The following is a 22,475-nucleotide window of genomic DNA, read 5'->3' as shown; positions in this document are numbered from 1 at the left end:
TTATATTAAAAAGATATATTCAATATAATAAGATAATATTGTTTAACAAATTAAAAGAAAAGATATTTTATTAAATTACCTTAGGTGATTAATTAAAAATCATGGAGAAAAACTATAATTAAATTAGTTTTATATATGGATATATATAATAACTTTTGATCAATTAATGTTAAAGAAGGATATTTTTATGTTTAATTTATATCATAAATTATGTTCTCTTTCATTATTTTTGAAGGGAAAACTTTTATTATTTTGTTATTTTTTATTTTTGGATTTATAAAAGGAATTGTGGAGAAGGATAATGATAGTACTGGTGAGGTTACAATTTCATATTCAAGAACCTCTGATATTCTTAAAGAATTAAAGGAACATTTTAGTACTGATAGTAGTAATATTAGTCAGATGTCTGAAATTTTAGAAAAAATTCATGTTTTGATGCATAAAAAAATTTATGGTAATCGAATTTTTAGTAAAGATGTAATTTTTTTTTTTTATCTTATATTTTTATTTTATAATTCTTTTTTTTTAAAGGCTATAAGTGACAATAAAAAATCTATTGTCATTTCAGCTGCCCAACCAAAAACTAAACCGGAATTGTCAAAATTTCTTTTTGAAGGTGATATTTTTTTATCAACAAGGCAGGCTAAACAATTATTAGATAATTTAAATAATAGAAAAGTTAGAAGTTTAACTAATGATAAAGATGCAATATGGAAAGAAATGCCAATAAAATATCGATTTCATGAATCATTGACATTTTTTACTATATCACAGATTATTGAAGGAATCCAATATTGGGAGGATAATTCATGTATAACATTTAAAAATATTCAACAACCTGAAGATGATGATTATATTGAATTTTTTAAAGGACAGGGATGTTATTCAATGATAGGTAAATTTGGTGGTAGACAAGGAATATCAATTGGTGATGGTTGTGAAAGAATTGGTGTGATTGAACATGAAATTGGACATGCTTTAGGTCTTTGGCATCAACAATCAAGACCAGATGCCGTTAATTATATTGATTTTGCCAAAGATTATATTTTACCATCATATTTGGCTGATTTTGAGGTTAGGACAGATGAGGATATTGATACACTTGGTATACCATATGATTTAGGTAGTGTTATGCATTATGGACCTACTGCTTTTTCTATAGATGGTGTTACAAGAACACTTATAACTAAAAATCCTCTTTATCAAATGACAATTGGACAAAGAGAAAAATTGTCATTTTATGATTTAGAAATTATTAATAAAGCTTATTGTAAAGGTAATTAATATTTTAATAATCATTTATTATAACTTCTCTTCAAGATCAGATAGGTGTAATGGAAATGAATTAAAATGTAAAAATGGTGGATATACTCATCCATCAACTTGTAATACTTGTATATGTCCTCATGGTTATGGTTCTAAATTATGTGATCAAAATGAAAAATCAATTAATGCTGAGTGTGGTGGTATTTTAGTATCAACATCATACTGGAAATATATACAAAGTCCAAATTATGAAGATGGTGGTTATATTGAGGATCAAATGTGTAGTTGGATTATCTCAGCACCACGTGGTAAAAGAATTGAAATTATGTTTGTGGATGATTTTGCATTTCTATGTACAAGTACCTGTATGGATTATGTTGAAATAAAATTACAAGAAGATCAAAGGAATACCGGAGCAAGATTTTGTTGTAATGAAAAACCTAAAAATAGTTTTATTTCAGAGGGTAATCAAATAGCTATTATTTTTAGATCTCAAATTGGTAGTGATATTGGTTTTAGAATAAGTTATAAATATACAATGAAAAAATCAAAAAATATTAGTAATATTGTTCAACAAATTACAACTATTAAACCAACAACTGTCAGTGGATTTAATATTTGGAGTGATTGGGGAGATTGGAGTGAATGTAGTAGAAGTTGTGGAGCATGTGGTATACGTTCACGTACCAGAATATGTAAAAGTTCTGAGTGCCATGGAAGAAGTCAGGAATTTTCTAGTTGTAATACAGACACATGCCCAGAAGATCCTCAATGCCCAAAATGGGAGATGCTTAAAAAATTTTGTACAAAAAATAGTAATTGTCAACAGATTCAGGAAAAATTAAAAGATTGTAATGAACAGGTCGTTTGTTGTCCTCCTTTCTTTAAAAATGGAAATAAATGTGTTAGTGATAAGGCAATTCTAGGAAGTTATGATAATTAATATACTTTAACAGTTATAAACAACAACAAAAAAAAATTAATATTTAAAAAACGTTTTAAACTTTTAATTTTATTATGTAAAACAAAATTATAATAATATATTCAAAAATTGTTTTATTTACATTATTTACAAAGAAGACATTGTGTATTAGTATTATTAGTATATTATTTATTTACAAACTTTAAAAAATTATTTACACTTTTTTGTTTGAATTTTAAATTTGGTATCATCTGTTGTATGTCAAAACATCTAGTAGAAAGATTTGTAGAACATGCTTTTATTAAACATCTTATTTGATCTGGTGTTTGAGATTTTTGTTTAACTTTTTGATAATCTGCAACTTCTAAAAGTTTCATTGGATAATAATTTAAACTCTTTGTCTTTTTACCATCTTCATTTTGTTTAATTTTTTGTATTATAAGAGGATGTGATAAAAATTTCAATGTAATATTATATTTTTTTAAATAATATTCTTGAATTGTCATTTTTTCATTATTAATAATAATTTGTTTAGTATCAGCTCCATAATCATCAATATCATGAATAATTATTTCTTTTCTACTTAAATGAATACAATGACAAACTAATCCTTTAAAATTTTTTCATAAACAGTTCCATAAAATTTCATTTTTTTAATTCTTGAACCTGTTCCAGGTCTTGTTATCATTTCATCAAATTTTTCAATCAATAATTGTGGTACATGGAATGCAGTTTTTATAGAATCAACAACATAAATAAGACCAGCACTATCATTTTTTATATTACCAGCTTGTCTAACACTACTAAAACTTCCCATTCCAAGATATTTTGCATCAGGAAGTGGCGGAATATCACATTCTTTAAATTCATATTTTTCTGGACTGATAAGATAGCTTTTACCATTGTTATAATTAGCCCATTCCTCATAATTTAAATTTTTTTTGATATCAACTAATAAATTAAAAAATTGCATTCCTTGTTTATCATTAACAGAGTCTTTAAATAAACAATCAGAAGCATCAAATTCATTGGTAAACTTGAATTCCAACTCAACTTTTTGAAGATCTTCAAGTGATTTAGATGAAAGACTTTGAACAAAAGGAATATATTCATCAGGAACAACAACATTCCATAATCCTTTTTTTGATTCAACTATTCTTTTAAGTTTATCATCAGTTGTAAAAAATATGCGATGAAAGTGAGATATTATAGAATATTCTGAAATTTGAAGTTGATCTTACAAGATGTATTAGATCATTGGAAAAAGTTTGACCATCATTATTTTTAATGTTTGAAAATAATAACTATAAAATAATAATCATAATATTATATTTCTCAAAACTTACTCTTTCATTTTAATACCATCAAATTGTGTTTTATTAAGTTCATATCTTTTTACTTTATCATTTTCTTTTTAATTGAAATTATAATTCCAACATCAAATTAATAAATCCATGTTTTAGCACTATTTCTAGATATTTCAAAAGCATTAGTAACAACATTTGTACAAACTCCAGAATGTCCGATACCTTCGATAAGAGCATATTCAGTATTATCTTCAGAAATCTAAAAATAGATGTATATACTAAAAAACATTCGTAGTAAACTTACATTAAAATACTATAATAATTCAAAAGGTAACATACTGTCAAAATTTTCTACATCTACATCTCCACTAGAACTTGGAAATTATGGAGTTGGTGCCATTTTTAAAACTAAAATTATAAAATAAAATTATTAATTAAAAAAAAAAATTAATTATAAATGTAACGATAAAGATAAAATGTAAATCTATTACAAAAAAAATTTCAAATTAAATGAAATAGATAATTTTAAATGAAATAATGAACTTATATAACTCTTTATATACTATTACGATGATAAATTAATCCCATGATATATAATCCATTTCTACTTAAAAGATCAAAGAATATTATGTTAAGAAGAGTGTGAAAAAAAAAACTATGTGAAGATTTTTACGGGTACAAAATACATTATAAAATTGTTATGTTTAATAGATTCATTACATTAATATTTAAAAAATAATGAACCTTCTTATTGACTTATCAAAAAACCAATATTAAGATACTCATGTATATACTTTTTTTGTACTTTTTTTTATCGATAAATTTAATAGGTCTTTACTAATAAAAAGAAACCATTTGATGAATTGTGTAATAATATAAAATAATATTACTTTATTTTTGAGTAAATATTATACAAAAAGAAATGAATTGTTAAAATCTTTAATAAATATATGTAATAACTTTAGTTACAACATACCATACTTGTATTAATTATTGATAACTGTTATAATATATTGTTAAAAATTTGTCTCAATAATCAAATAGTAACTCAATAATATAAAAAAAGAAATAATTAATATGTGAAATATTTAGTAAAAATTAAATATACTTTATATAAATCTAATTTAATAAATATCAAAACAATATAAAATAATGATTTTTTACATAATTGATAAAAGAAATATTGACATGAAAAGGATATCAAGAAGTTAGTAATAATTGTTTTCTAAAATATTTAATTTTTTTATGATAAATGTATATAATAATTTACAATTAATTGTATCATTTTTTAAAATTTTTCTTTTTTTTTAAATTTTTGATACTTTATGGTTTTATCCCTCCATTTTCTATTTGTCATAACTTTCCTCAACATTCATTTTTTTATTACTTTTTGAAGGATGAGATTTCTTTCCAATCTCTTTTTGTAATTTAAAAAAAAAATATTTTCAAAATTTCAAAATAAAATAATAATTTTGAAAGAAATTTAAAAAAATTATTCATGTAATAAGAAATAATGATTAAAATAAAATGAAATAGAATATAAAAGAGATTAAAATAATTGATGATAAGCTAGAAATTATTCAACTATATTATGAAAGTAAATAGTATAAATCAAATGTTAATTACCTTTTTTTTTTATTTTTTATAAAATTATTTATTAAAATTCAATTATTAATTACTTTTTATTTATATTTTATTAAAAAAATCAAATATCAATTACCTTTTTTTCATTAATTTATAATATTTTTTACAATTTATCATGTAATGTTTGAAAATGCAAAAAAAAAAAACGGAAAATGAAGGGGGGTGATAAAATCATAATTTACCAAATTTTTTTTCCTTTTTTCCTATTTTTTTCTGATTTCCCATAATTTTTTATATTAGAAAAACTAAGAAAATTTGAAAAAAAATTTTATTTAAAAAAATTATTTTAGGGGACACCAAATCTAAAAGATATCCCACTTTTTTTTTGCTAATAAATTATAAACATTCTTCTTAAGTGAAAAATAATTTTAATATTTTGATAATAAATAATTAAAAATAAAATGAAGGCAAGATATTTTCATCCCTTTTCTTGCTGAGTAAAATTGTTTGATATTAATCTTAAAAAAGATACTTAAATTTGTTGAAATGTCCAAGTATTTAGTTAATGGCAAATTGAAAAAAAAAAATAATTATGATTTGTTTCCTTGATTTAGTATAATTTTCTATTTAATTATTAATCTCCAAACTTTAATTAATCTTTTCTTTTTATACTAATGGTAAAGGTCTTTTGAATGTTGGTAAATTTTCAAACTTATATCCAGGTCGACCTGACAACACACAAAGAATGTAGACACAATGATAACAACCAGGAATAAAAAATAAAATTCCAACAATAACAAATAACCATGCTTGAAGATCTATAAAAAAAAAATAATAAAATATTTGATATAAAAATTTTAATTAAAATTACCTATATGTGATAGACAAAAAATTGCAATAAAACCAAAAACACCAATAATTAACCCGACAATTGTAAGAACAATAGAAAGAACAACAACTTTAATGTTTGTTTTTAGGTAAGGATCCCTACAACAACAACAAAATGTTTGAGCTGTCTTTGGAGATACTCCATTTGTCGGTTGATAATATGATCCACAATCAGATAAGGTAGTATAATTATGTATATGAGGTGATGATGGTAGGTGATTATCTGGACAGTATACTCTAGATGATTCTGTATGTAAATTGGTTATATTTAATGTATCATTTAAAATTTCTTCCTCCTCTTCATGGTGTTCAGTACCAATTAACTAAAATATATATATATAATTAAACAATTAAAAAATTAAAAAAAAAAACATACATGTTGTCCTTGAGACAAATTTCTCGAATGTCCCATCATCAAATGGTAATTCATATAAAAAGTTTTAAAAAAAAAACAATAATAATTTTAGTTCAATGGATAATTGTTTTTTTTTTCGTTTAAAGATCTAGTAAAACAATAAAGTATACCTCTCTTTTAAGTTAAAAAAAAGTGAATATAAAAAGATAATATATTTCTTCTTAGTAATTCTTTACTTTCAATAACTTTTTTTTATTATAATCAAAATACTATATATTTCTTGTTAATTAAAATATTATCAATTGTCAGGAGGAATAGAAGAAAGAAAAAAAAAATAATGTTGATACTAAACTTTTCTGTAAAAACAAATAAAATAAATTATCAAATATAAAATATAAATTTCTATGACGTTCCAACAAAAAGTACATATGTGTATCATTCAAAATATTAAAAAATAAGTTAAATTATGTTAACAAAAAGTAAATAATTATTTATTATAAAGAAAGATGTATATTATAATATGTATATATATATATATTTTAATTATGTCTATGACATTGTAGTTTTATGATATAAAAAATTTTTTTATAAATGGTGTAACATTTAATTTGATGTATTTAAAAGTTAAATGATAGTAGATGTTTCAAAATAAAATTTCTATTTTTAATATTTACTTTCAAAATTTAGATATATGATTATTTATTTAGGAATAAGAAAGTATGAAACACTATTATTATACTTTAAAATATGTAAAAGAAATATGTTGGAAAAAGTTCATATTTTTATAAGTATAAATGGTGAGTCATTCTATTATTATAATCAAATAATGAATATAATTATTTTAAGTTTGTATGGATAAATCAAATGATTAATAAAAAAAAAATATAATAGAAGTAAAAAAAAAAAAAACAAAAGGTAATTGAAATATTTTGATATAATAGTACAAAAATCAAATATATATATATATATATTTATAAAGATTAAAATAATTAAAATAGATAAATAATAAGATTTTAATAATAAAATATATAATATTAAATAATTATAATATTATATATTTATGGCATATATATATTATATATATAATAACTACAACAACAATTGACATAGCATATTAGTAAAATTGTGAAAGGACAGTTGATGGTTGTTTGTGTTGATGAATTGAATGAATGAATGAATGAAATGAATGAATAAAATAGATAGATAGATATATACAGGAGAGAGAGTTATTTCATCACTCAATATAATACTAACCTTCTGTTTAAATCACCAATCGGCTAACACTTCATATAGTTGTTAATTATTGTATATAATAGAAAGAGAGACTGATATAAAGATATGGTTAAATAGAAATATATGAATTTTTTTTTTTTTAGATGATCAATTTTGGAATAAAAATAGAAAAGATTATAATTAAACATATTTTTTTTAGCTGTATTTCTTTTCTTTTTCCTCTATTTATATAAACTTTCTAAATATTATTTTTAATTATACTATATATAATATTATAAAAATAGATATATATTTTTTCCTTATTTAAATTAATTTTTGTAAAAAACTTTTTTAGTTAAAAAAAAAAAAAAACTGTTTATATTGTATTAGGTAAGAGTATCGGGTATCGGGTATCTGAAGAAGAAAAAGAAAGGAAATAACACTATGTAAATGTAAGATTGTAAAATTCTCTTTTTAATAAAAAAAAAATCTATAATATAAATGTTTTAGATAGGGGTTTTCTTTATATGTAAAATCAATTAGTTTTATTATTTTATTTTTGTTAAAATAAAAATATATATAGTAAGAATAACATTTAATAAGGCAATTAAGGTATAAAAATAAAAATATACATGATTGGAGGAAGATAATTTTATTTAAAAAATATGTAAACAATTGTTACATTATATTATGATTTAGTTAAAAATATTGTAGAAATAAAATATATATAAAAATAGAAGGTCATGAGTTTCTTTAATAATAATAAAATAAATAGAAGAACCAAAGTTTTTGGTTGATATTTTATGAAGATCTAACAATATTAATGAAAAAAATATATATATTGTAAAATTTAAGATTGTTTTATTATGTTTGTTTAAAAAAGTTAAAAAGTTTCTGTTATAAAAGATTATTAAAAGGGGAGTAGGAGGAAATTTAAAATAAAAGTGTAAATTATACCTTAATTTGAGGCAAACTCTTTTTAAATAAATTATTTATATTAGAGGGCAAACTTCAAAAAATATGTAATAAAATAAATAAAAACTTTAGTCATTTTAATATTTACCATCAACCAGGAACAATATTACTTAAATTTTATTACACCTAAAAAAAAAGTAGATTTGATAAAAGTTATCTAACTATCAAAATAAAAATTTGTAAAACAAATTGAAATAATCTTATAAAATTAATCTTAATGTTTAATTTTAACAAAAAAAAACTTAATTATAAATGATATATTAATATAGATGTTAAAAAAAAATAATATTAAAGATAAAATATATTACAATTTTATTTAAATTTGTTTATACTTTTAATAATAGAATTTTATTTGTTTAATAAAAAAGTACCACCATTCTTTTTATATTGTTCTATGATTTTTTGAAAATAAAAGATATACTAAGTTTATTATAGTTTAAATAGGTGGTAGGAAATAATAAATTTTACTAATATATATAAAAGTATTAATAGATAGAACTTTTTATAATCAATAAGAAAAAATTTTTTTTTATCTTATTATAAATAAAAATTATTTTTTAATAATGAATTTATAATAACAATCAAATATATGATTTATAATAAATAAAAAATTTATTTATTTTAATTAAAAATATATATATATATTATAGAATAATGGTAAATTGTTAAGATAAATATTTTTGTTTAATGTAAAATATATCATTGTATAAAATCAAAGACATATGTTAATAAATAAATATTTTAAATAAAGAAGATATATAATAATTTTATAAGATATGATGTCATTTTTATCTAAAATTTATAATTGTATTAAAATTTAGTTAAAAGGGAAAAATTATTTATACAAACAATTGAGTTTAGTAAGTAATAAATATTTGGAAACATTATTATAATTTGATTAATAGGATGTATTTATTTTAATGTTGTTATATATTTTCAAGGAAAAAATAATATAATATACTATTGTGTATTTAAATTCTAGTTCTTTTGATTAATTTAAAATTTTTAGTAGTCAAAATACCTGATAATGTTTGGTGCTTGTTTATTTGCAATAAACTTGTAAATATATCAATATTATTATTAAATAAATAAATAAATAAATAAAAGAATGGATATTATTATTATTATTATATATATATATATAAAACAGTCTTTTATAATAAATTAAAAAGGCATATATATACACTATTTAAGAATATACAATATTATTATTTAATAAAGCTATTAGTTAAATTATAATAATAAAATATTGAAGTAAAATCTTATATTATCTTCAATACAATTTATATCAATAGGTTTAATTTCTCCAATTGTATAAAACTTATCTTACATAAAAGGTTTTTCTTTCAGTTTTCTTATATTTCATTCATCAATTCATATATGTATAATATATACAAAGATAGTAAATATAAGCCCACGCTTTTGTTTCTCGCTAATTTAAAAAAATATAAAGTGTTAAACAAAAAAAAAATGAAGTCAGTTAACTAAAAATGGTTAATTATTATTAATTATCATACAAAAAAAAGGCAGATTTTTTTTTCTTTAAATACAATAAGGTTAATTTTTATATAATTTTAACTTTTATAAATAGAAAAAAAAAGAGAAATATGAAATATTATCTATTATATAATAGATGCCAATAAGTTAACATAATACTTTAATTAAAATTTATATTTAAAATGTTTAAATATGGTGTTTCATGAAGTATCATAATTTTTCATGAATCACTATAAACATCTAAAATATAATGTTATTTTGATATTTTAAGTAAAAGTTTTTATTATCATTTTAACAAAAAAAAAATCTTTTTTTTTTGTAAATATGGTTTAAAAATTTTAATATTATTGATAATATGATTTTAATAGATAATGCTTATTTTTATACTTTTAATAAAGTATATTGAATAAAATTGAATTTCCATTTAAAGAACTTTGTTAATAATTTATTATATTTTAAAAAAAAAATGAAATAATAAATAAAACACATTTTTTATTTTATTCTTTTATTAAAATAAAAATTTTCTTTTAATTTTATAAAAAAAAACAAAGAAAAATTTTTTTTTATAACACAGTACTCATTAATGATTAATAGGCATTCCATTTATCAAAAGATAAAGATATTTTAAAGTAGAAAAATAGTATACCATTAAAAATATCATTACTTTAAATTTATTCTTTATTTTTAATTTAAAAATAGAGTTTATTATAAAGTTAACATTTTATATTTTATAAAAATTGTTTTTAAACATTTATTTGTTGTAAAAGTAGTTTTATAAAAAAACTTTTTTTTAACTATACATGGATATTCTAATTATTAATAACAAGCATTAAATAACAAATTATTAGATTGAATATATATTTGATTTTTGTTCTTTTTTTCTTCTCTTCTACCCACTTTATATATTTAGAGAGAGAGGAAGAAAAATTATAAATTCTATTAATGGTCATATTATATATATATATATATATATATATATTTACTGATCTAAAATATATGCCAATAGGTGGTTGTATATAATAGTGATGTAAATTGTTTAATAAAAAGTAATTAGTGTGGAAAGATATACTGTATTTGAGATGATGAAAAATCATTTAAACAAATGACTTTTGCAACATTTTTATTATATATAATGCATTGTATTTTTCCAATTAATTTAAAATTTTTTTTTACGTTATTAGAATAATATTAATTAATATAATACTATTATGATATTCTAAATTACAGTATATTATATAAAATATTTTATTTTAAGATAGTTGAAAGGTTATTATATAACTTTTTATTTATTTTTTTCTTTTAACTTTATAATCGATAAAAAAAAAACCTATTAATTTGAAAAACATTAATATATATCTTATATATGAAAATTATACTATATCATAAAATTGTCTTCAAGGTATGGCATATTTAATATGCCATTCTATGTAGATGACCTATAAAATTTATGTATAGGGAAAGTTGTTAGATACGCGTTGCTCCATTGTACACGCAAAAAGTTTTTTTATCCTCCATTTATAAATTGTATTATGGAAGTCTTGGCACAGGCCAGTACTATTAAAATATTTTTTTTTAAAAAAAAAGTTTGTATTTGAAAGTTAATTTAATTAACCTTCCTCTAGAAGTGATTGGTATTTATATTACAAATAAGTTGAATATTCATAAAATAATTTGTGCGGTATATTCTCTATATATTAAAAAATTGTCTATACACGCAGTTAAACTACGTCCTATAGTACCTATTGATTCTCAATAGATTATTCTTTGAGTATTAAGCGTCTACAAATAATATAATTTTTTGATTTTTTTTTTTATGATTTTTCCTCTCATTTCACTTAATATTTTTAAGTTAACAGAGATTTTTTCCATTTTTTTTTATTCTATACTTTTATTTATATATATTTATTTTTATGTACTAATAAAAATGTAACTTATTAGATCAATGGCCTAGTATATATTCATATCAATTATATCAATCTTTTTTAATCATATTTTTAATATTATATCTAACAAAATTCATATCAATTTTTAGAATATTTAATTTTTATTTAACAAAATGAGATAATACTACTTTTGTTGTATAGCTATTTAATAAGTGTTTCATATTCAAATACTCTATAAAATTGAAAAAAAAAAAAAAAATAAGTGCCTTATACACATAATTTATTAACAACTGTATATATATATATATATATATATATATTATTTATTTCTCTTGACAGCTGCAACTAGAAAAAAAAATTTAACACATTTTCTTTATATTAGATAAAAATTTTTATTTTACCATTTATACATGCTTTCATGTTCCAAATACTAATATTTTTAAATTATTATTATTCCTCTCTTTCATTTATATATATATATTAGATAATATATATATATTTTTTAAATTATAAAATAAATTATTTAGAAAAACTTATGTATTGTTGTGTTTTACTTGTAGGAATAAAAAGAATAAATGGGCGAAGGAAAAAACCGAAATTTAGTCAAGGAATCTGAAACTTCAAAAATGGGTATAAATATAAAAAAAGAGCTCAGTTTCCAAAAAACACAAGATATATATTGGGAAAAAATCACATCTAATTCATTACGTTCCAATTTACCATTTATTCCTCGAACTCATTTATCATTTAGTTTTCGAAACTTACCATATCGAAAGTTTCTTTGTGATTTAGCAGCAAAAGGAATTTTAAAAGATTATAGAAAATATAATAGAACAAAAATTTTTTTACAAAAAGCTGAGGGAAGATGTCATGATGATAAATTTACAGAAATAATGTTTAATATAGCAATACCTTTTGGTAAAAGTAAAGATTTTAAAAAAAATGAAAAAATGTTATGTGATGCATATATTGCATGGACTGATGATAATTATACAACTATACAATTTGAAAGTTTAGCAAAATTAACTGTCATAATGAATGGTGAAGGTTTTTTCAATGGATATACACATTATCAAATCCCATTTAAACAAAAAAATTTTACAAAATGTTTTTTTATTATTTCAGGAAGATCTACACAAATTACGTATCATACTAATGGAAGAAATGGTAGAACATCACTTTATATACCATCACCTAAAAATGAAAGTATTGAAATTAATTTTGAAGATAAAATGAAAAATTCTAGAAAAAGAAAATATAATGAAAATGTTAAAATTTCTCAATCCCCACCACCAACACCTGAATCTATGGATTTAGAAATTGATTCTAGAGATTATATTGGTATTATCCAGATAGGTGAATATTATTTAAATAAGAATGGTGATTATGAATACCATAACAAATTATGTGGTAAGGGTATACAATTATTATCACCATCACATTTACAACAGTTTGATTTTAACATTTCATCAATAATGCACATGTCAGCAAAAGACTTATTTAATTTAATTAAAAAAATTAAAAAAATAGCTATTAGAGAGACACTGCCTTATTTAATGTTAGAATTTGAAGTTGAAGAAGTTAATAAATTATTAGAAAAAACAATAGAAGAGCAAAAAAAATTAATTGGAACATATGAAATACAAGAAAATATTCATACAACAACACAAATTGAATATCGTTTAGAATGGAAATCAAATACAACAGCTGAAAGAGTTTTTAGAACTATGAAATGTATTGGTTGTAATTCAAATTTTGACAATATTAACAATTTAGTTATACATTTAAATACTCATTATTTACCATTTAATTTTGATGCTATTATCACTAATTTTCAGATAATCATTAATGTGTCTTTCAAAGGTTTTCCTCAAGACCGTATTCTCAATTATATTGATGTTAAAAATAATTATTTTTATAAAAAAAAAATAAATAACAATAGAAGATTTAAAAAAATTCCAAGAAGAATTATACCTAGTAGTACAATTATTTTTGTGGGAGGAAAAACAATGAGACAATATGTATTAAATAAATATTATTATTCTAAATTAAAGTATGATCATACAAATTTTATTAAAGAATATTCAGAAAATGAACCATCTGATGATGCATTGTTAGCATTACCTTTTCCTAGAATAGCACCAGATTTTGCCACCAGAAATCATCAAATTCCTTTTCCTGAATATGATTGGGATGAGATAGTTGTGACTAATCCTTGTGTTGATTATCCATTTGCAACACCAAATTATTATACTGATAAAAATATTTTAGAAGGAAATTATTATATAGAACTGCCGAGTGAAGAATTTCATTCTGTTAGATTGGAACGTAGTATAATTCAAAGTAAATGTAGTTCAATAGAAAAAGTATATTGTTTATTATGGGATAAATTTGTTTATGAAAATAATATTGGTACACCAATACTTCCTCATGAAAATATGTGTAAAGCGTTAATACAATTTTATTTAAATTATATTTTTGAAAGAGATGATAGATATTATCTTCATCAATGTTTCCTAACTCATGGTAATAGTTTGGCCATTAATAACTATATTACCGTGGAGGAAAGATCAAAAGTCTTTCGGTTTTGCAGCTTAGATTTTATCAACATCTCGGATTATGATAACATTGATTTTGATAATCTATAAGCATTACCAATCTACCAAACACAAACTAAAATAACTTTCTTTGTTTTTTTTCCACTATTTTAAAATTATTATTTTACTAGCACTATCTCTCTGAAAACGTAATAGTTGTTATTATGTATTGGAATATTATAAATAGCATGGATCTCATTTGATATAAAAAAAAGCCTAATTATAACTAACTTAGATTTTTAAACAAATTGTAATGTCATTACTTTTATTACAATAAATTTTAATTACTAAAAATTTTGTTGGTTGATTTTATTCTACAAATTAGTAATTATTAATTGATACACAACAAAATAAAAATAAAAAAAAAATGATAATTGTAATAGAAAAAAATTAATTAGAGATACGTGATATTTTGTAAGCTAATATTGTACTATAATTTTCATTCAAATATTTATTACCATTACCAATCAAAATATCTTTGTATTTTCCTAGAGGTAATCCATAGGATGGAATGCAAAAAATTATCTTTACATATTCATGAAGTTTCTTAAAAGAAAATTTATGAAGTTTCCAAAATTCTTCCACAGTATATGATTCATTTTCTGTAACAAAAATATTATATTTTTGACCTTTTGTTTTAGAAGATTGACCAAATGAAACTCGACTTGGATTTTCAGGGACTGTCTCAGTTTCTGGATCCAATGAATTTCCAAGATCATTCCAAAATATTTCTTTACCATATTTAATTCTAAAAACTTCAATTGAATTCAAATATAAAGCTTTTAATAAAATATCATCCTTATAAACTTTTTCTTTTAGTACAGATAACTTATTCTTAATCAAGTCGTAAAAATCTTTGACTATTGTTTTACAGTTTTCTTCTGTAATTCCTGTATTCATATTTTCATCAGGTACCCCAAACCATAAATATGTACATGATGGAGATTCTAAAACATTTTTTATTGTTTCAAATGACCAATCAATTTTTATTAAAGAAGAAGAATCATTTAAATCTAATTTATTAATATCATCATACAAATCTTGAACTATTGGTATGTAATAATATAATCCTCTTCCTTCACTAAAATATCTGGTACAAGTATTTGCAAATATCTTTATAATATTGTTAATAAGTTTAAGAGAAACAATTTCCTCTGATGTTAGTAGTAATGAGTGACAATATCTAGAAGCAAATTCATTAATATCGTCAATTTTATCCATAGATTTCAAAAATATATAACATGTATATGTCCAATGTGAAGAAAATGTAAAGACTCTTTCTTCTGGAAGTTTAAAAAAATTTCCTGTAACAAGAAAAGTAGGAAAAATAGCATTATAAATAGAAAATAATGTAACAGCTTTAATAAATAAGTTTTTTAATATTTTTGATGTAGATTCATTATTAAAATCAATGATATCTTCAATCTCTTTTTTGAGACAAGTAATTCCGGGTAAATTCCAATTTTCAATAAGTTGTAAAGATGTTGGTGACTTATCTGACAAGATACCAACGATATCACCTTTTTCAACATTATATTTTTTAAGTATTTTTTCAATATCCTGAGATATAATATCAATTGCCTTTCTATTACCGTTATCTTTAACTACGACAAATCCAACTGTAATTGAATTAGTTTTATATTCGTTGTCCATGTAATGAACTACTACTGGAGCGACAGTTTCTTGTGAATTTAAGATTATTTCATCCACTGACAAAGAAACTTTGCTAGAATTTTCAGACCAATTAATTTTATTTGATATTTCTTTGATAAACTCTTGATTTTTCACCTTATAAAGTAAATCACTGTTAATGTGTGGAATATCTTGAGAATCTCTACCGTGTTTAAGAAGATTTTGAAAATTAGATGAATCAAAGCACTCAAAAGGAACATTTCCTGTCTCTAGAAATTGAATACAAATACTGTTTAGCTCATCATTCTCAGGAGTTTTTTCTTTCGGTGGATCTTCTTGTAACATGGTTTCAGGGCTAGAGGCTCTATATCCCTCAGTGGATCTTGGTCTTTTGCATGGTCTCGGAACAACGTCATTATCATCAATTTGTTGAGTTGATGATAAATTACTCCTTAATAGATCAAAGAAACTACTGTCATTATTTTTAATTGATTCCATGTCTTGATTTACATTATTCGAAGTTGATGTAAATAAACTACTAAATAGATTATCAACACTAAGGTTGCCAAAAGAGTTGTTTGGTGAATTTCCACCATTTTGTATCGAAACATTTTTCTTTGAATTATTGGATGTATTTGTATTATTTGGTAAAAGCTTAGCTCCTCTCAAAGCATTTTCTAAAGCAGATGGTGTTAAATTTTTTCTTAATATTTCTCTAAATTCCGGATGTTTTGCACAATGTTTGTATAAAGAAGTCACTCCACAAGAACTCATAAATCTTCTATTACAAGCTAGACAAATTCTATGCTTCACAGAAACTAATTTTGTTAATTTCAAATTATCCGTTTTTAATCTCTAAAAAACAAAAAATTATAATGCGTTTTAATCTACCTACTTTTCTAAATCCACTTGGAAGTTGTTCAGCGTTTAACATAATTTCCTCAATCATTGGATCGTGTAGTGGATCATCAGCAACAAAATCACTATCTTCTTTATTCTTATCATTGGCTTGTAAATCACCCATTTTCAAACTACCGCCTTTATTATCTATTTTATTTGCCTTCGAAACTTCATCCAATGTATTAAATAGATCTGACAAATTAGTTAAAGTAGGGGTAACCTCCCGTTCACTTTGTTTTCCGTCCCCAAATTTTAAAATATCGCATAAACTTTTAGAATCTAATAATCCAGGAGACGGTTCTTTTTTACCATCAGAATTTACAAATCCATTCTTCTTACTGAATTTTGTACTAAAAAGTGGATCAATTGGTGGTGGATCAACATAATCTGGAGGTACCATAGATAAATAATTCTGAAAAGAATTAGGTCCTAAATGACGGATTAAAATTGAATGAAAAGGTGCATGTTTAGCACAATGTTTAAATATTGTATAACTGCTAGTAGATAGTTTATATTCAATACCACAATAATTACATATTCTATGTGTATCATTAATAATTCTTGTTAACCCTAAAGAATCACTTTTCATAACGATAATATTCTAAAATTAAGGAATATTAATGGAATAAATACATCCAAAAATGATGACAGTGTGGGAATTAAATTCTATGGTAGTGTTTTTTTGTCAAATTTTAAAATATACCATATAATAAAAATTAAGAAGAAAATTAAGTTTAGGGTTCCAGTGAAAAGTATTGACTAGTTATGAAATAAAAGTAAACGCAGAATAAGTATAGCGTAAGACAGTCAAAATAAAATTTGGAATAACATACTCAAAGTTGTTTTAATAGATTGATGTAAGTTAGAATTCTGCGCGTTAGCTTATTGTTAGATTGTTGAATTAAAAAATGGAGTAATGCGCTAGTGTTGAAAAGAAAGGGAGTATGGAAGAATAAAAAACTAGGCAATCAGCCCTAATTCATAACAAATGGCTTGTGAAGGGAAGAAATTCTGTGTGTCTCTGCACCTTTAGTCAAGTTAACATTGAACAAGAACCCAGTAATTTTATATATTGAAAAGAGTGCACATTTTAATGCGTCACGGTTAGAAACAAGAGTCAGAACAACGTTAAGTCAACTGACAACCCTATCTAGTATATGTCTATGTTGATATTATAGTTGTTTTTAGGCGCTAGAATTGTTCATTCTCACTAAAAGGATAAAAAAACGCCAGTATAAGTGTTCTATAATTCATCTGTTACAAAAAAGAATTTTTATTTCAACAAAATAACAGAAGTGAAAAAAAAAAAATTTTTTTTTACAACGATCTAAGAATTTTTTTCATAAAGATTTTTTGTACTTTTTTTGTTGCTTCATTATCAGTAGAAGATAATGGTGTTTGTGATGACGTCAACAATGATAAAGGAGGCAATGATGGAGGCACTGGTATATTATTTCCAACAATAGCGCAATTCTTCTCCTGAAATGAAATTTTTGTACTATTATTTTGAAGGACGGAAGTTTCTTCCTTTTTTGCGATAAATGAAGTATCAAGGTTGAATTTTTTAAATAACTCTGAATTAGCACCAACATTCTTTACTGGAGGACACTCCTCAAAACCACATTTTTCATAGAATTTTTTTTTGTCATGAGTACTTAAATACATGATATCATAGTTAAATTGAATAGCAATTTTTTCTACTTCTTTCATTAATAATATTCCTAATTTTTTACCACGTAATGTTGGTTTAATAATAACACTTTCTACCCAACATGCAGATTCATCATCCATTGGTATGGTACATAATTTAGCATACCCAATAACTTCATGATAATCATTTGCTTCAATTTTAAATAATACTAGAGACATTGGTGGTTCCATATTACATGACTATATGTAAATAATTTTAAATGATCATTTAAAAAAATATACAATTATACCATAAATTTACCTTATCAATACTTCGTTGTCGTACTGCCTCAGATCTAGGCCATTCTGAATTTAATAAAGAAGTCACTTCTTTAGCTAAATGAGGACACGTAGCTAAAGGTACTAATTTGTACATTTCTATAAGAATACAATAAGAATTGATTCAAAAGTGCATAATAATAAGAAAAAAAAAGTGGTTTTTAATTGATAATAAAACAATAAATGAATATTAAAAAAGAGGTGCTAAACTTATTATACCCAATGTGATAAATATAATGACATTTAAAAAAAAATTAAAATTGGAATATATAAATCATAATTAAAGATTCGACGTGTTGGAGATAACTTTTAAATATTCTTCTAGATAACCATATGGACCATTACCAACTAAACCAAGAGGATTTGTTGGATGTTCTAAATAATGTGGAAATAAAGGAGCAGTTAAACTAGTGTAATAAAGATCAAGTAACTCAGGAGCAGTTTTTTGAGCTGCTGGTTGGCGTATTCCAGTATATACTGGAGATCCATAATTTGAGGTCGTATTTTGAGGACCACCTCCTCCTATGCGAAGGGGATGAGTATTTTGAGTTTGTGTAGTATAATATTGATTAGAAACACCATTAGTTTGTGAAATTTGGTAGCTCTCAGGTCGAGAGGAATGAACAGATTTAGTTGGAAGATAATAGACTACATTACTTGGTTGATTGGAAGTTTGATAAGATGATAAAGTACCATTGACTCTTTGTGTTGTTGCAGACATTGGAGTAGAAGATAAAATGTTTTTGTTACTTAATACAGTTGAAGGTCTTTGAATAGCAGATAATAATGCAGAATCCTGTGAACGTGGAGTATTTGTCAAATTATTTGTAGTGGTTGTTGTTATACTAGTTGTATTAACAAGTGTTTTACTAGCTGTTACAGGTTTCTTTTTAGCAGGAAGATACTGCCTATCAGGATTTTCTTTAAAGAACTGAAATAAAATAGTATTATAAATATGTAATTTATGATAAATTTTTATGTAAAAATACTATTTTTATAATAAAAAAAAATTATATTTTACAAATGAAAGCACTTCAGCAAATACATTATAATAGTAAAAGTGAAAGTTGTATATTTAAAGTGAATTGTTTATAAAATACTAACTTTATATGCGTTAAAATATTCATAGATGAGATATCAAAGTTATACCACAAAAGTAATAGCTGTTAAAGTTCAACATATATAGGTCCTTTAAACATGACTAAATTTATCATATCAATAAATGTATATATTAGGAGATACAGAAACACACATATAATTAAATAATTAACATACCTTTTTATGTTCTTCTAATTGTCTTTTAGCCATCTGTACATATGGTTGCTTTTCCTTTTCTGTTAATTTTTTCCACCTTTCACCCATCTAAAAATTATTTTTTAAGTTTAGTAATAAATAAAAAAAATTTTTATTTTCCTTTATTTTTATATAAAGGGATAATATATACTTTTATAGAATTAAAAATTTAACATACCTCTCTACTAACTTCATTAACTTTAAGTTCAGGATGTGATTTAGAAATATTTTTTCTTTCAGCTCTTGAAAAAAACATATAAGGATTCATTGGTTTTTTGACAAATTCATTATTAGGACCACAAAATTCAACAAGACATTTTTCGAATTGTTCTTCTAGACTTTCATTTGCCTCACTAAAACTCCTATAAAAATAAATATTTATATAGCTTGTGATATAAAAATAATATATATTTATTTTTAAATATAATACACAAATATTATTATATACATTTATAAAATAGTATTTAAATATATTTATTAAAATAATAAAAAAGATAATAAATTTTTCATCTAAAAAATTTAAAGTATTTAAAAAAATATGATTTAAATAAAATTTCTATTTTGAAAGTAATGATATATTTTTATGATTGTAAAATATTTAAGAGATAAGAAATAGACTTACATATTAGAATTCTCACATTGATCATATAAAGGAGTCTCTGACCCTGATATTACTGGAGAATTTATAGTTGGAGAGGATAGTCCACTATCATGAGTAGTGATATCACCAACTGCCGTCATCTTAGAATATTTATATAAATATAAGGGTATAGTTGATTTACTAATAAAATTAGGTAATATTTATATTGATAAAACTAATGCTTAATTTAAATTAATACAAACAATACAAAAGTTTATACTAATATCAAACAATCTAAGGAACGATGTTCCAATGTTTTTCCTCTAATAAGATTGAAAAATTTAACCTCTTGATCATATTTCTTATCCTTTGTTTTATTAATATTTTCTTTTTATTGTTTATTTAAATTTTAAATATTATTAAAATATGAATTATTAATTGAAAGTTTGTTTGATTTTTTTTTTAAAAGTTTTCATTGATTTAATAATTAATAAATTTTTTTAATATTGTTGTGGGGAAAAAGAGGAAATATGAATAATTCTTTAGAATTATAAAATATTATAATCTTAAATTTATAACATAAAAATTATTACAAATCTAATTTTTTTGTGCATCCATAATAGCATATATTTTCAAAGAAAAGAATCAATAGAAAATTTCTTAAAATAAATTTTAGGAAGTACTATAATTTTACCAATGAATTAGTACTTTATTTAAGATGTTGTTGGTAAAAATATTTTAATGTTGTCTTTTCAATAAAATTATTACTAATGTTGAGACTTTTAATACTTTAAAAGTTGAAAAATAATATATTCAAAAAAATAAAATGGAAGTCAACATTTTTTTAAATATTTTAAAATATAAAGTGAATTTTAACTTTTTAAATATTTATGACAAAAGAGAAAACAATGATTTGTGTTTCTTTTTTTATGGAATTTAATAGAAATTTCTTAGATATATTCAAATATTGACCCATGAATGTGATATTACATTTTCAATATAACATTTTGAATTCATAAAATACAATTCATTTAGCTTAATATTTACATCGTGATATAGACCATATGATTTTTGTAATATTATTGGAGAAAAAAAAATATTTTTGTGATATATTTTTAGAAAAGAATAAAAATTTAAAAATAATAAAGATGAATTAAAGACACTGGTAAATAGAGTAGAATTTATAGACATTCTAAAATTTATTTCATTATATTCATTTGGAGAGAATAGATATAATAAAAAGGACAATTTATAAATTTGTTTTTATATGATCAATGATTTAACTATGCTAAAAAAGAGTAAGGTAAGCCTTAAAACCATATTTATATAGTTATAAATTTTTAGAAGAAAAATTTAGATATTACATTAAGTTAAAACCATGTTATAAAATATATAAAATTTAAAAACTTATTCACTTTTTTAAACTAACTGGTTAAATTTAATTTAAGCAACACTAAAGTTTTAAATAATTACAAAAATTATGGAAATAATTATGGATCGTATTAACTATGGACATAACGAACATTATTGTTGGAAATAGTTAAAGCTTGGCACTAAACTTTTTATGTATTTATAACAAATTTTCAAATTGTATTATTTTATACTTGTAATGAAGA

At 22.0% G+C, this 22,475-nt stretch overlaps 4 protein-coding genes across 4 annotated transcripts; 2 read left to right on the top strand and 2 right to left on the bottom strand.

Annotated features, from left to right (window-relative positions):
• Positions 1-210: 210 nt before the first annotated feature.
• SRAE_2000281400 (Astacin-like metalloendopeptidase) lies at positions 211-2,209 on the top strand (the record flags this gene model as incomplete). The annotated part of the gene is made up of 3 exons (XM_024653928.1): positions 211-477; positions 532-1,276; positions 1,326-2,209. The coding sequence occupies 3 exons, from the start codon at positions 211-213 to the stop codon at positions 2,207-2,209; spliced, it is 1,896 nt and encodes a 631-aa protein (XP_024507356.1).
• A 164-nt stretch (positions 2,210-2,373) lies between these two features.
• Positions 2,374-6,382, bottom strand: SRAE_2000281300 (Transmembrane protein 134; the record flags this gene model as incomplete). Its single annotated transcript, XM_024653927.1, has 7 exons — positions 2,374-2,798; positions 2,855-3,424; positions 3,655-3,754; positions 3,800-3,808; positions 5,752-5,897; positions 5,951-6,290; positions 6,344-6,382. 7 exons carry the CDS (start codon positions 6,380-6,382, stop codon positions 2,374-2,376), a joined length of 1,629 nt encoding a protein of 542 aa, XP_024507355.1.
• Positions 6,383-12,464: 6,082 nt separating this feature from the next.
• SRAE_2000281200 (Zinc finger, C2H2 domain-containing protein) lies at positions 12,465-14,537 on the top strand (the record flags this gene model as incomplete). The annotated part of the gene is made up of 1 exon (XM_024653926.1): positions 12,465-14,537. One exon carries the CDS (start codon positions 12,465-12,467, stop codon positions 14,535-14,537), a length of 2,073 nt encoding a protein of 690 aa, XP_024507354.1.
• A 339-nt stretch (positions 14,538-14,876) lies between these two features.
• SRAE_2000281100 (GNAT domain and High mobility group box domain and Ribonuclease H-like domain and Acyl-CoA N-acyltransferase domain-containing protein) lies at positions 14,877-21,020 on the bottom strand (the record flags this gene model as incomplete). Its single annotated transcript, XM_024653925.1, has 8 exons — positions 14,877-16,973; positions 17,014-17,619; positions 18,378-18,908; positions 18,970-19,085; positions 19,332-19,917; positions 20,262-20,348; positions 20,458-20,641; positions 20,902-21,020. 8 exons carry the CDS (start codon positions 21,018-21,020, stop codon positions 14,877-14,879), a joined length of 4,326 nt encoding a protein of 1,441 aa, XP_024507353.1.
• Between the last annotated feature and the right edge of the window lie 1,455 nt (positions 21,021-22,475).

This window comes from Strongyloides ratti (assembly GCF_001040885.1).
Source record: "Strongyloides ratti genome assembly S_ratti_ED321, chromosome : 2".
NCBI classification, from domain to species: domain Eukaryota; kingdom Metazoa; phylum Nematoda; class Chromadorea; order Rhabditida; family Strongyloididae; genus Strongyloides; species Strongyloides ratti.
This window is presented reverse-complemented; position numbering and strand designations above follow the sequence as displayed.